Genomic DNA, 15,916 nt, shown 5'->3' on the forward strand with positions numbered 1-15,916 from the left:
AAATACTTTATAATTAAAATCTGAATTATATGTTCAATTTCAATCTCTAGATGTCGACGGGTATGATTGCAATGAATACTTCCATATGTGCGGGGGGAATTCACTAGGATTCATCTTCATCAACCCTTTGGCTTTACTTTACTTTACTTTTCTTTTTTAAGCTTATCCTTTTTAATAATAATACCGGAGCATTTTGAATGGTACTTTTATTTGTTTTTACAGCCAAATATATTTTTATTATTTGTTCCTCATAATACAATGCCCCTTGGGGCATTGCTTTACTTGTTTTTAGTTGTATAACTTAGTTTGAAACTTATCTTAAATTTTCTATTTCTTACTGAATCATGGAATTCTTTAGCTTTCTTTCTTGAATATGGAATTAGATTGATGTTGATTTCAAAATTGTTATTATTTATTAAATTATTTGAGTCCATTAAACCCCCCAAAAAATAAAAATAAAAATTTGAGTCAAAAACACCTAAATGGCCCCCGAAAAAACCCAAATAGCCAAAAGAAGTCGAATATTTGCGAAAGAAAAAAGAAGCACAAATAGTAACGGACATCTAGCTTCAACATTGATTAGTATCCAAACAGTGAATTCTTTCGGCCAAATAAGAGGTACGAAAATCAACTTTGTGATGAGGCTTATCCTCGCATAAATTTAAAGAAGAAAATACTCCTTTCAAATTATGAAGGTAGGGGCCCTCCTAAGTACTAATGCAAATTTTAAAGCGTGTCACCAAAAAAAAGAACTTCTTTAATTAATCTGTTGCTTTTTCTGATTAAGTCCAAAATACACTTAATTGTAAATTAAAAGCACTTGAGTCCCAAAAGCTAATAACAAGCCCATGTTCCCAAAAGCTTTTTAAAGAGAGAATAATGAGTCTCAAGAAAAGAAATTAAATAATTGCATTTGGCCATCATCAAAAGAAGTTCACTAAAGTGACATCAATAGTCTTGCCTCATTAAAGTCATAACACAAAAAATTAATTAATTAATTAAACCTAAAGTGGGTTGTTTAGAGCATCCACAATCATGCTCTCTATTTTTTTAGTTAAATTTTAGTTTAAAAAACGTATAAAAGTTATTTTGGAAGCTCTCTATAAAATTTGAACTCCAATCATACTCTCTAGTTTAGGGAGTCATAAATATTATAACTCTTTTTTAATTGGTCCATCTCTATTAAAAAATAATATATAAAATAGTTAGCATTAATTAAATGTTTGAAATACTCATTAAATAAAGCAGCATTAAACTATAGGGAGTCACTAGGAGTCCTTTCTCTCTCCTCAGATTTAGGAGCTCCTAGAGGTCTCCCTATTTTAGGAGGTGGATAGGGAGCATAGTTGGAGTTGTATGTTTCTAATTCCTCCCTAAAATTTGTCTAAGGATGTGGTTTAGGGAGCCCATCGTGGATGCTCTTAGTTTAGTGATGAATTGCTAATTATCTTTGGGACATAATTTTGTTTCTCTAATTCTTTAAAGAGTTCACTTTTTCATCATCTAAAGCACAAAAGAAGAAAAAGTTGCTTGCAGTTTTTGACAATGGGGAAACTTTGGTGTGCATGAAGGAAAGCACACAGGCCTCCTCATTTGATGTTTGGACTTTGGAGAAAGGAGATGCCGAGGAGGCCGCGGGTATTTGAAAACTTTGGCACTTGGTTACTTGCACAAGAATTTAGGTATTAAATGTTGGGGCAACAATTTTACAGCTTTGGATTTTCAAATGATGCAAAAGGATTCACATTATAATATCTGGGATGCTACTTCCCTAGAACCAGACTAGACCAGATTTTGTTATGCAAACTAAAACATATATTAATGACAAGTGTATGTAGTAATATAATACATGATTACATTATTGCTAAAGATGTAATCAGTTATTATACGAAGGCAAAATAGTAAAAACAAATAATTAAAGAATAATAATATCTGCTCGTAAATGTGAATTGTCGTATAACTAGCTAATAATGTACATCGAGCTTACATTATCCCTCATGAATTCAGTGGAGAATAAGAATCAAACTCAAGAAGATCATTCATTTGCAAAGAAAGCTCTAATATCAAGTTAGATTAATTGTTTCGGACTCCAAAAACTTAAACTATCATATAACGGATCACAAATGACTCCTTAACGGCAAGGAGCAACGCATAATAGGAGCAAAATAACTCTTTAACGCTCATCTTTCAGCGTCATAGTTTCTACCCATGAATGAATAAAACTTTTTTAAAAATTCAGTTTCAAAGTGTATATGACTAAAATACGATATTTCAGGAATAACGATGCCGTTTGAGTTGGTTTAACCCAAGCATGGAGTTCCATAGTATATAATAATGCTTTGTATTTAACCTAAAAGCCACAAAATATGTAGCACGAAGCCGAAAAAAAATAAGCAGTACGTACGTGGAGAGAAGTGATTGCCCAGAAGAGGAAGGCATGTTGGAAGAGCATGAAAAAATACAGGCCTATTCTTCATTGGTTCATATGGTTTGACATACTGATTTTAGCTTTGTCCCCCTCTGCTTTTAATACAATCACTTCTCAGTTTCTGAAATGTACCCAAAATTATAACTTTTGTTTTGTGTGTCCTCTTCATTATTAACTCCGATGAGGAATTGACCAGACATGCGTACAATATAAGAGTCGTACCCTCACTGTAAATCTTGATTTTACTTTTTGTTTTTTTACTGCTAATAAACCAATTTGTCCATCATTGTTTTAAATTCAAACATATAGCTCTATCAACCTAACGGTCCAACTCGTTTAACCCTTCATTGGTCACTCACTCACGGGGACACAAAAATATAAAATGGTAAAGATTTGCCAATACTGATGAGTGAAATTCATGCATGTCTAGACCAATATAATTTTAGGTCATTATTGTTCCTTCGTTGTCTTTTGCATCACCATCATTTCTTGGAGTTGGACTAGTCAAAGGGATTTGATTAGTCGACATAGATGGCCAAATTTTTGTTTGTATAGAGTAACAAAAATAAATTGTGAAATTGCATTGGATCTCATTTAAATTAATTTTGGTAGCTACGTTTACTAGAAAATTCAAGCAGATATTTGTACAATCGATCGATACGTGTTCTATCACTCAATAAGAAAGTATAATGTCACATGTTTTTCACAATCGAAAATCAATTAAGCATCTCTAGATGAATTGCGAGACTCCACCTGACACAGGGCAATAAGAAAACATTGCTGCACTCATGGATCATAATTGGATTGATATTGTGAAAAATATGAGAAATCATGATTTGAAATGAAACAGTAAAAAGCATAATTGGCTCCCCACAATGGGCACTAATCGATTATATATATGGGAACAACTTAAGTGTCTTTTTTTATTAAAGGGGATTCCTTCAATTGGTTTTTTGTCCTATATATGCCAACATATAAAGTGACATTTCACAAAAATAATTTTTGACAAATGCTATTGTAAAAATAAAATTAATAAAAACATCACGCGCGAAGTGCGTGTTATTATAGATAAAAGAAAATATTATTAGAGATAGAACCATTGATAGTAATTTTGACTAAGTAAAGAGCATAGTTTTTCAGTGTATATATAGTCACGCCAAAGTTCATTCTTTTTAAATAAGCAACAATCAATGTTTATCTAGACAAGGCCAAGCATTGGTATCTATTTATAGTCTTTTATTTTGGCTGGCTGGACAATGTTTGTCTAATTAATTCTAATATTTTACACTTTCATACATTATTGATGAATTTAAGAATAATGCTAATAAAAACAAGCCAGGAGTTCCATGTACATTTATTTAATAATGACCAAATGAATTTGACCTTTCTTTAATAAATCAAGTCTAGAATGAGCTCATTTTATACTTACGTTTCACACAATTTATTCGTGTCTCCGAATTTGATAAATTAATTTTTGTTTTTTTTAATAGGCACGTTAATTTTTGTTGTAATGGACAATTGTGATAAAGTGGAAAATTAAAATAACTTGAATTTTCTCCCCTTTTCTTTTTCCAAAAGAAAAGGGAGTTACTGAGCTCAGTTAAACACAAAAAAGGGGGAGTTATGTAGCTCAAAGCTCAAAAAGAGAGGGAGGAGGGGCGGGGGTAGGAATCTAAAACGGTCCAAAATGATGTCCTTGCGTTGCAGTCAGTTTAAAATCACGAAATTCCAAAACAGACCCCGCGCTCGAACCAACGCAAACTACGTGTCGCACAACCGTTTAGCTGCGCACCTCTCGAAAAACCTCACACCCTACACTTCCCCCTCGTTCCCCACCCATCTCTCACACGACTTTACGACCCCACGATCCCCTCCCTTGTGCCAGTTTTCGATGTCGTCTGCTTACGAAGGGCACGGTGGTCATTTCATCCATATATCATCATCCACCACCCCACGCTGGAAACTGCATTTTCCGGATAATTTCTTCCACGTAATATCCAACATGGCAGACCCGATCCTGGTAAGCAGACCCCTCAGCTTCCCCCTATATAAAACCCAAACCCATCTAACCTCTTTTCTTCACAAAACCCATTTGCCTCACCCACAGATTACTCAAAACTCTCTTCTCTTCTTCATCATCAGCTCACCTGTCACCACCACCACCAGCATCGTCGCCGGCGAGAATACATCGCCGGAAATGAATGTTCCGGCGACGTTACTACTCATATGCATACGAAATGTTCGTATCTTCGATCGTCGCCGTCACGTTTTCCACGAAAAACCCTCATCGGAAGCCATACTCTTTTAGCTCAAGTTTTCCCCAAAAAAACAAAAACATTAACAGTTTCTAGAGAGTGGTACGAATTTTTCTGTTTAATCTTAATTTTGGAGCTTTTGGACCGGATTCACCTTGTAGTCGGAGAGCGCGTTGAGATTTTTGAGTGTTTTTGGTAGTTGAGGAGGAGAGTGAATGTGGATGAAGAAAACGTTGATTTCAGAATCGAGTTCATTTTTGTAGAAATTTTTGGGTAATTTCGTAGCGGTGTAAATGCGAAGAGTCTGTGTGTCTGTGGATTTTGATTTTGGATCCCAAAGTTTATGAGGCTCCGAAAATTGAGCAGAACTGAGATATAGATAGGCGGTGCGTCAGCCTAGTCATTTGTAATTTGTAAAACCACAGCAAAAAAAGCACTAAAATCCTAAAGAAATTCCCGGAGCTTCCCTCTTCTGTGCCATTTCCGATGAAGATCCAGCCGATAGATGTCGACTCCGAGGCCTTGATCGAACCGGCCAGGGTCGACTCGGCGAAACCGGTCTTGAAATCGAGGCTCAGGAGGCTGTTTGACCGGCAGTTCCCGAGCGTGCTTAGAATTTCTTCGGCTCAGGAGAAGCCTAGCAGTGGTACTGAGTCACCGCAGCAGAGCTTCAACAACAGCAAGGACGGAGGCAACGCCGCTGCTACCACGGAGTTCGAGCCGAGCTCGGTTTGCTTGGCGAAGATGGTTCAGAATTTCATCGAAGAAAGCAACGAGAAGCAGCCACCGCAGAAATGTGGCCGCAACCGCTGCAATTGCTTTCATGGCAACAGCAATGACAGCTCCGACGACGAGCTTGACGTCTTCGGTGGCGGTTTTGGTGATTCAATCCCCTCGGGTTCGTTCGGCGGCGACGCCTCCGATATTCTGAAGGTATATTCGTCGCCCCAATTCTGCCTATACTTCTTTTTACGTTTTTATTACTGTAGCTGTTCATTTTCTCGCGGTTTCCTGGCAACCAAACAGAGTATTTAGATGATTGATTGTTGCTTTTTTGTAAAATCAGAGTCTGATTCCATGCGTGAGTGTGGCGGAGAGAAACCTCTTAGCCGATACAGCGAAGATCGTCGAAGCAAACAAGAATCAGAAACAGAAAGACGATTGGAGGAAGGTCGTCACCGACGGACTCAACTCTCTCGGCTACGATTCCTCCATCTGCAAATCGAAATGGGAGAAATCGTCCTCTTTCCCCGCCGGTACTTAAAATTCTCTCTCACTTTCCGAGCATCCAAACAGATTTTCTGAGAATTAAAAATAATAATTTTGGTTCTGGCTTTTGGGCTTCAGGTGAATACGAGTATATCGATGTGATGGTAGAGGGCGACAGGTTGTTGATTGACATAGATTTCCGATCGGAATTTGAGGTCGCTCGATCCACTGGGCCCTACAAGGCCGTCCTTCAATCCCTGCCGTACATTTTTGTTGGAAAATCGGACCGTCTTGGCCAGATCGTCTCCATCGTGTCGGAGGCAGCCAAACAGAGCCTGAAGAAGAAGGGCATGCACTTCCCTCCATGGCGGAAAGCCGAGTACATGCGCGCCAAGTGGCTCTCTCCCTACACCCGAGCCACCGCAACCAATCCCCAAAACGACGCCGCTCCGGCGCCTGAGGTCCAAACCATAGTTTCCGATTCTCCGACCGAGACCGACAATCTCAGCGATTGCGGCGAACTCGAGTTGATCTTCGGCAAGAGCCCGTCGCCGCCGACTACACCTCTGCCGTCGCCTGCGGAAAATCCACTTTCCGGCGATAAGGCGGCGGTGAAGTGGCAGCCGCCGGCGATAAAGCCGAAGAGCGTCGAGAGAGGAGCGAGGGTCGTGACCGGATTGGCCTCGCTGCTCAAGGAGAAATGTTGAGGAAAATTTTGGTTTTTTCCTTTTTTCTTAATTTTGAAAATCCACGGACAAAAAAAAAAGATATAAAATATAAAAATATAAGTGAAAATATATAAATGGCAGTTGGAATAGTAGGAGTGTACTGGTACAGGCTTTTGAACTTGTGTCTTTTTCCCAGTTTCCCCTTCCTTTTTTGTTAGCAAGGGCACCCCAATGTAAGAGAAGCAAGTAAATCTATGCACCATGATCTTTATGTAATAAAAATAGTTTTAAAAATAGAAAAGAGGAAAAACAGATAATATTTAGCACCTGGTATTTAAATTAGTAATTTACTTATTTATGCATCTAATTTATTATTAATAATTACTAATTAGTTTGGTGGTGGGTATTTTGAGGCAATGTACTCTCTGCAGTGACGGTTTCTTGAAAGGGGAACAAAGTGGGATGAGAGTCTCTTTTCTCAATTTTCTCATCTTTTTAGGGCATTTTTACTTTTTTCGAAAAAAATTAAAATCATTAAAGAAAAAAGAGAGAGAAAATGATGATGAAGATGACGGCAGACGGGAAGGGGGGGCTCGTGGAATCTCGAAGGCCGTGAGGGGTTAATAATGAATAAAACTCGTTAGGATTGCGTGATATTCCCTGCAATTTTATTAATTTGGTTGTGTTTATTTTATTATTTATTTGCTCGTGAAAAGTGCAAACCAGTAAACGAGTTTCATTCTGTTCATCCACGACCCACCAGAAATGAGGGACACTTCATTTTTGTGTGTGTGGAAGTGTTAGTTTGACTGAGGACTCTCTGCTCTCACGACTCACAACAAGCTACTCTCCAACACGTGCAACAATTTGACTGGGCGGTGAAGAAGATAAAAGATTTTTGTGTTTGGGTCTTTTTTTTTGCAAGAATTTAGGACTCATGTCCTTTTGTTTAAGATGTCCATTGTGCATTGCTTGATGTATTTTTTGGGGTAAAACTGATAATTAGGGGTAATTTGTGATTCAAATTGACAATTAGGGATAATGGAAACATCACCCGAAGGATAACGAATGCGTTGAGTCTAATATATTTGATTCTCTTACTAAATTTTATTAGCTTTCAACAGTTTGTTCCATAATAATAATAGGAGAAGTGGAGTGTGCTGCATATTTTTAAAGTATCATACTTAATACATGATCAAAACAGTGGAGTGTTTGACAAATTTCAAGCCTCTTGGAGGGTTGAAAACCTTATAAACCCACCTTCTGAGAAAGAGAAACCCCCTCTTTTCTGGTTCAATTCAGACACACGCTTTCAACAGTCGAGTGCATCATGGCTATCTACAGACAAATCAACCTTGTTGGCCCTTCTATTGTTTGTGCTACATTGGTGACAGATTTGCCCAAAATTTTCTTTTCAATGGGATCATAAGTTTTCGACTACGTGTTAACTAATGCGACCTGACTATTATTTATAATAGATATCATTTCAATGTGTACTTATTACATTAATTATTATTATAATTGCAAATTATTTTTACGCGTCAATTATCATAGGAAAGGATTTATTAATATGATTAAAAAATGTGATCCTCTCAACCAATTTACAATCTTTTTGCTTAGAAGTGATTGTGGTGGGGGCTTCGCAATCCATTATGTTGTGTAAAATATATGTTCATATTATTATTGCTATGCTCATTCATATCTTATAATTTTATCAAGTGGGTAGGGTCGGTTACAATGCTCTCAAGAACTACAAAGGCTCCAAAAGTGGGGGTTGTGGTTGTGGGGTCCCTTTCCTTTTTTTAAATGTTTTTTTTTTTTGGGGTGATAAGTCTGATGCTGGGGCTTTCTTTTTTGTTCAAAGCAAAAAAATAAATTGCCACAGAGTTTTAAAATTAAAAAAAATTAATACCCTTGTGAAAGCAACTTCCCACCTACCCTCTCTCTCTCTCCTCTCTCAACGAGGAGAGCGAGAGATTGCTTGTGATGTGCAAATTTGATTTCATTCTTTCACCCAAGTTTGCCCACACCACACGAAATCAAGTGTTTGGATATTGGAAATTGGGGAGAGAGGATAAGGTGCACCCATCCCCATCTGTACAGTAGTGGATTCTACACTGTTTGGCTGTGGGATTAGGATATTCTCTTGGACATATGCTTTTTAGGTTTTGTGCTTTCTTTTTCTTTTTCTTTTTTTGATAGCACAAAATTTGAGGAATGTACCAACCCCAAAAACCCTGTGAGGGGTTCACGAAAAGTCTAGGGCTCCTTCACTCTTATCCAATCATGATTTGACATGTCTGTGCTGATGCCACTGCCACTGCCACTGCCCTGCTCTTCATTCATGCATTCTCTATCCTGTACGAAATATAGACCCAGTGTTTAGATGACATGTGGCGCTCTCAGGTCCCTCATATTTTTTGCTTTTTTCCTCTTTCTGCTTCTGATCAATTTCTTTATTCATTTACAAATATTCTGTCACCATATACTTTCACAAGGGCTTCATATTATCAGAAGAAGATTCTTTCACTGCCCACCCAGAGGAGCATGAATGAATGAGTACAATGTATGTACGCATTTTCATCCACAACACTATTATCCAGACGTGCACAGAAATGTTTTGAATCTACCCAATTAATCATATAATGTCTTCATGATTTTTGTTGTTGTCTAGAGATAACTTATTAGATTTGAGGTATGTTGAAGGAGGAACTGAAGAAATTTTGTCCGGTAGGTGATGGTTTACTCATGAAAGAAATTTATTTGATCCAATTCCCAAAATCTGGTAAGATATCAACACCTTATAACTTATCCATACCTTGAATCTATTGAGTTATTGAATCCAATCCTTAGGCACCAAACGAGTCCATTATCAAATTGCGGATTTATATTATACAATTAAACGAAAATTTATACCATACAACACTTTTATATGCGTAACACAAAAAAGAAAGGTTATATATTCATCTTATTAAACACCTCTATTCATATCATATGCATGTTAGACTAATTGGTTAGAGCAGTGAGTATGCCCACTTAAAGTAATTTAAATTATCATTTGTATTCAAATTTTATTTAAAGAAAAGAAAAAACCATCCATCCACAATTCTATAGTATAGAAACAAACCCTAAAGTCTAAAAAGGTTTAACAGTATATAAGATGTCAAATTATAACACAAGCCAACCTTTTATCTTTTCCTTTCTTCTTTATTTCCCTCTTTATTATTATTATTTTTTCTTTCTCGTCCTGCTTGAGACATAAATGCATGATAGGTGAACCAAGGTAGTTGGTGTGAGTGGTTCGGCACTCTCATTCCTTAAGAGAGGTCAGGGGTTCGATCCCTGCTCTGGTACGGAGTCACCACTTTGGCCAACACTTTACCCCTTATGGGCCGACCCGGTGTGAGTGGGGATTAGTCTGGGTTGTGGTTAAGGCTTAAAGGTGCCACCCATAGTTGAGGCCCATCCAGGACCACCTCATGGTTTAGACCAAAAAAAATAAAAAATGCATGACAGGTGTCCACGGAGGATGACGTGGATCAATGGTAAAAAGTTAAAACTTCACAACTGTGTTTTCTTGTAACACTATGTGCACACATAGCTTGATGATGAGGCCATCCATCCATCACACTCAAAAAACATAATGAGAATATAAATTGAGGTCACTTTGAAACATACAGTCCACAAATTTATATAACAAATCATGGAGAAGTAATTTTTTTATTTTTATAAATTTATTTAGCATATCTCCCATCGCTTTAATGGGGACAGATGATTTCAATGGAGTTGAATGCTTCTTGCTTGACTTTAGGCTTCAAATCAAAACCAATATGAAGCTCTCACCATCATTAAAATAAAAAATAATAATAATAATTTTGTTTTTTCAACCTAAAATCAGTATGTGATTCACATTTGCTGTCACAAAACAATTAATATTTTCACGTCAACTGTTTTTATTGTATGAACCAAAACAAATCATGAAGATGCACGTAGCAGCCGAGCCATGGTCAGCAGTTTATGTCAAGACAAAATGGTCTCATTCAAACTCCGTAGAAATTAATGTTTCATGACTTTTATAAGGAACTAAAATAAACTGTTTTTTTTCCTTGCTTAGACTAGACTATAATAAAAACAAACCCAATTTGATTATTTTGTATTTAGGGGAAAATCCAATAAAATCCACTTATTTCTAGGGGTTATCCAAGTTTGGACATGGATGGATAACATCCTCATAAACTGCTAAGGAAGAAAAAGAAGAAACAAACTTCAATTATTTGTTAGCACATCATTTGATTTTATTGGTATTTTATTAGTGTTTAGATCTTCTACATATATTAAATTTTGGGTTGATATTATGCTTATAATCAAATGAATGTCACTTGATGGTATATTTGTTAAATCTTTAGTATAAAGCTTAAACGCCTGGTCAATATCGTTTGGTCGATCACGTACACATATAGCGATTATTTTTGACATGGATATAGGAGAATTTTGCACATCAAATTAGGTGATGACACATACATCAACGACTAGAAATGAATCATGCGCCCTGCTCAACTCATTGTAGCATGAAATTTAGACTCAATAAGTCGACTAATAATATTCCACACAAAAACAATAATTTTAAAAATCATGAAAGGAAATGCCCCAAGACCTATAACAACAACCAATTCTATTCCGTCTCAATATTTCATTTGCGACAAAGTGAAAAGACTTGAAAAGGAGAGGGGGATTATAATTGGACCCAAAAACAAAAACAATTAGCCACATACAAAATTAATGGTCACATTTGCTTTGTTTTTTTTTTCTTTTTCTAATCAGATTCAACATATTCTCCAAGCTAAATGGCTAAATGGCCAAAACAGGTTTATGCGGAAACCCCGGCATTTTGTGCGACCACCAGTAAGTTTTTTGATTGCCTTTGGTGTGACCAATAGGTTGCATTTGGCGGATTGTTGCTTTCCAAATGAACATTTCCCACAAAATTACCCAAATTCATCAAGTCGTAATCCTTGTATTATCTATCAAACCAAAAAAAAAGGAAAAAGAAAAAGAAAAAGAAAAAGAAATGATCTTGATTGGCTTGGCGCTTTCTAGATGGGCTTTTACTATGCAACCCTTTTGAGCCAATTAAACATAAATACTTGCATTTATTTTACTGACTCAAATTTAATACAGGAAATAACAAATGGCAAAAAAACCCCAATTAATTCTTTCAAAAGAGGACAGTTTTGTGAACCATTTGAGGAAAAAATTAAATTAACTGTTAGAACATCAGAAAAAAAGAAAAAAAAAAAAGAAAGAAGAGAAAATTGAGGTGATGAGATATTGCAGATGCTACTGTTTAGCTGGAGGATCCTCAGAAAGCCTGTGAAATTACCTGAGTCTGAGCCTGAGCCTGAGCTTCATAAATGATATATGATGCAGCCTGTGAAATCACCTCTTATTAATATTTATTTACTGAGGCGAAGGATATTTTTAGATTTGAATTACAACCACTAATTATTGTACAAGTACTTCAAACTTGAATGAGGAATTAAATATACCCAACAACAAAAATTGGCCAAAATCTTTGCTTAAATGATGCACTTGATTGTTTGTATTCGACAAGCTTCAATTGATGTCGACATTCTGTTGCTGTTTTATAAGCAAATTCTAGTACCATCTTTTTTAGTGGGGTTTTTACTTTTTTATTATATAATTTTTATTTTTAATATTTATAGAATATTTATTTATTTTTTGGATTCAGGATGTATTCTATTATGACCAATTCAAGAAGGTTCCCATTGGATTTCCAGTAGGATATAGCCAAACCATTTTATGCCACTCATTCCAATTGGATTTCGACTTCCGCTGAAAATAGATCTTAATTTACAGACTAGTGGCCATGACTCAACTTTGATAGCGTGTGTTAGAAATCACAAAATCTTCAATCCTTTGTAATTTAGACTATGACTTGTATTAAAAAAAAAAGTACAGAAAATTAAAACAAAATGAACATAAAATTTAGAAATATGAAATAAATAAATATCTATGAATCCTGTAATTGGGCTCAAAACAGAGTATCTAGATAGTCAGCAGAGTGACCTGGTATTGAACCTCGCAAGCTTTGTTTTTAGTTCATGACCATTGGCAATTTGGAAGGCGAAGCGACTTGGAATTGAATTTAGCAAACTGTTGACCAAATAAAAAAGAATTTAGCAACTTTGTTCTTAATTCATTTCTATTAGCAGGCCATTCTCAGCTGCAAAGAGCTTTCAAGAAAGTTTATTGCCGTATTTCAAAAGCTTATACTTTCACTTGCATTACGTTCAAAAGTCACTTCCATTTTAATCCTTTGATCTCAGTTGTGCCCTTTTTTCTTGGGAAAGCTAGGTTGATTTATGCTGTCATTTCATGTTGACATTTTGCATGATTTGTTGGTCTTCAAACTGTAAGTAGTCTAGTCTCACTTCATTATTATTATTTACTTTATGTTGAGTTGGGGGAGAGGTTTGGCTTGGATTGATATTATAAACAATAGTATAAATAACTTCAAATAAATCTAACTTACGAGTAGGCGCATAATGAGTGGATTCACTACCCTGATTGAATGGCATAACCCACTTTTTGAGCTTGAATTGAATTCTCGGGTTAGTAAAATAGATAAATTCAGAGTGATAATAATTTGAACAAATCTATTTGATGAGTCATGAAATGTTTGGAAAGGGACATTTGAACTTGAATCCACTCATGGAAACATTGGAATGAGGATAAATATTTCTTCTTCGGTTTGAGAAAAAATCATTCAAACAAAGGCCAGAAGGCTATCGTTGGCCTACCAAACCAAAAAAGAGAAATAATCAAATCTCTATGATTCTCATTGAGACATGTACAACTGGTTGTTCAAGTATCATAATAATTAATAGATAACCTTAATAGGGGAAAATTAAAAAAAAATTATTTAAAAATAAATAAATAATGCGAGGGGCGAGCTAGAAATGAGTTTTGCTTTGCTAATTTGTAGTCAATGGTCTGCAGAGAAATATCATTTCAGTCTCTTTTTAGAGAAACTTTATTCTAATCAATTGCATATGCAGTGTCATTTTATGACAATGTTGACCAGTATCTCCGATGTTTGGTGTCGACAAGCAGGGCTACGGTCAAGTTGTTTGGTAGTTGGGTGGTGTTATAACATCATCTAGAACGTCCACTCGCAGACAGAATCTCGGCCCTTCCATTAAACAAGGCAGCAAACAATTTCAAAATATTCTCATGTTTATGGGTCAGAGAGTTGAAAGCTAACACTATTACTTGCACCTTCTCATGTTTTTATAATCCTAACCAGTAAGGACACAATGACTACATTAAAGAACTTGAGGAAGAAATAAGTAATAAGTAGAAAACAGTAGAAGAAATAGTGACATCAAAAACCCTTCCTTTCCACAAAGCTTTCAAGACCAACCACAAAAACATAAATAAAATATATATATAAAAAACCACACAAACAAGTAGGGGGGAAAGATGGTAATTGGAACTGTAAGTCAAGTTTAGAGTATTCTTTAATAGGTAGACAAAACTAGTTTTACCTGGAAACAGGAACCTATCACAAAGTGCATCCCTTACTGTTAACATCCCATTCACTTTACCCTTAATCATCTGTCATTATCACTGCCACCAAGATGGTGCACTTCTCTAATAGCAGGTCTTGAGTTCCACCACACATGGGGGGATGGAGTTCGGAGGGGGAAGGCTACGTGTATGGATCTTGAAAAAGTAGAAAGTAAGCTTCAATTGCAGTGTTCTCCAAGCAATAGGTAAATATTCCAATCTTCCAACTTCCAATGGATGCAATCTCAAATAAGTCAAAAGAAGTTGACCGCCATCTTACACCCACAAACAGTCTAGACAATTCTCCTGGAAGCAGAGCACCTAAGAAGACTTCTAAGCCCAAGTAGGCCCAGCCTTCAGACCTACATACTGGTTATTATTATGTATCAAGTTCGTAATCGTCATGTCATGAGAATTATCTTGCTTTATATTATGTTATAACTATTAACTATAGACTAAAAGCTTTAGAAGTTCTTGTCATGTGACTTTTAAATGAGCTTGTATGGCTAAGATTTCATGAAAACATATGTAATGAAGGGGATTCCAAGGTTGCTATAGCAGTATAAAAGTTCTTTTAAATACATTTCCCTATTGATTCAATGAAAATCAAATCTGAACTAAAATAGTGTTCTTAAGCTTAGCCCTTCATAGATTAATCATTCCTGATTCAATTATTAAGCTATATTCACTGTAAGCCCATTGCTTTGATTTCTATTTCTGGTGCATCACCAAAACTGCAGCAGAATTTGTTTTCTATTATAGACAAGTCTGTTTTTATTTATTTATAGAATTTGCCTCTATGCAACAGCTGCTCCCTTAATTACACATTTAGGCTACTCAAGATACATCCTTTAACAAATCCACTAATCTACTGCCGGGAAAGATGAATTCTTCCCCGTGTCAATCCTTGAGTTTTGCAAAAATCAGCAAGCATAGACGGAACTAGTAAGTAGAAATCAAATTCATCCAAGGGCATTCTTCAGTCTCTTAATTGTATATTGTCTCTTCGTGCTCAAATTCCATCACTTCTCCCCAAATCTACAATCCAATCCGAACCAAAGAATAGAAAGCAGCTACAAGCATTCTGTGTATTAAGGTTTGTGTTTGGCACATTGGATGAGGATAGGATATTTGGTGAGCACTAACAACCGGATCAAAGCCATCCCAGTGGAATTTGTAGCCCACTATAGCAGGACAACACCCCCCTCCCCCCTCTCCACCCAAAAACTACAAAAGAAAGGGATAATGCCATATAGGATTTCACCAGCTTCCTCATGGACCAACTAAACTAAACATGTGAAATCTTACAAAAAGTTGATATCCTTTCTAAAGGATGTTATATCCTAACCTCTCCTCCTACTTATGGGACGTGCCAAATACACGCCAATGGACTGGTAGACACTATGAGAAAAACTGAACGAGATATTTCTTCAATTTCAGCACTTTCCTAAGAAAATTCAACTCTCCATACCAGTATTCCTAATGTAGAGACTTGCACATTGAGCTTATACAAAATTTGATCACATGGCAATCCATAGACACAACACATCCACACAAACATGCCGCCTTAAATATCACGTTTATTATCAGTGACAAAACTTGATTTTGCATCAAATACTATACCTCGCCTCAAAATTCTAAAACCAACAAAATCAAAAGCGTTCAATCACTAATCTCATTCAACAATGCATACCTCAAAATCTACCATTGTTTTCAAATTCATCACATCTACATTCACAAACCAAAACAAATCAAAGCAGAAGAAA

General features: G+C 36.2%; 1 protein-coding gene across 1 annotated transcript; it reads left to right on the forward strand.

The window, feature by feature from the left end:
- Positions 1-4,495: 4,495 nt before the first annotated feature.
- On the forward strand, positions 4,496-6,893 carry LOC110760967 (uncharacterized). The gene is made up of 3 exons (XM_021963333.2): positions 4,496-5,616; positions 5,750-5,939; positions 6,031-6,893. Exons 1-3 carry the CDS (start codon positions 5,170-5,172, stop codon positions 6,597-6,599), a joined length of 1,206 nt encoding a protein of 401 aa, XP_021819025.2. The 5' UTR covers positions 4,496-5,169; the 3' UTR covers positions 6,600-6,893.
- The last annotated feature ends 9,023 nt before the right edge of the window (positions 6,894-15,916 follow it).

Source organism: Prunus avium, chromosome 1 (genome assembly GCF_965620075.1).
Source record: "Prunus avium chromosome 1, drPruAviu1.hap1.1, whole genome shotgun sequence".
Classification (NCBI taxonomy): Eukaryota; Viridiplantae; Streptophyta; class Magnoliopsida; order Rosales; family Rosaceae; genus Prunus; species Prunus avium.

What these genes read in the sequence shown, in the direction of transcription:
- LOC110760967 (XM_021963333.2), top strand. Translation starts at nt 5,170, where the DNA reads ATGAAGATCCAGCCGATAGATGTCGACTCCGAGGCCTTGATCGAACCG. An exon ending in ACGCCTCCGATATTCTGAAG is followed by an intron (nt 5,617 to 5,749) that starts GTATATTCGTCG and finishes TTGTAAAATCAG; the next exon opens with AGTCTGATTCCATGCGTGAG. An exon ending in ATCGTCCTCTTTCCCCGCCG is followed by an intron (nt 5,940 to 6,030) that starts GTACTTAAAATT and finishes TTTGGGCTTCAG; the next exon opens with GTGAATACGAGTATATCGAT.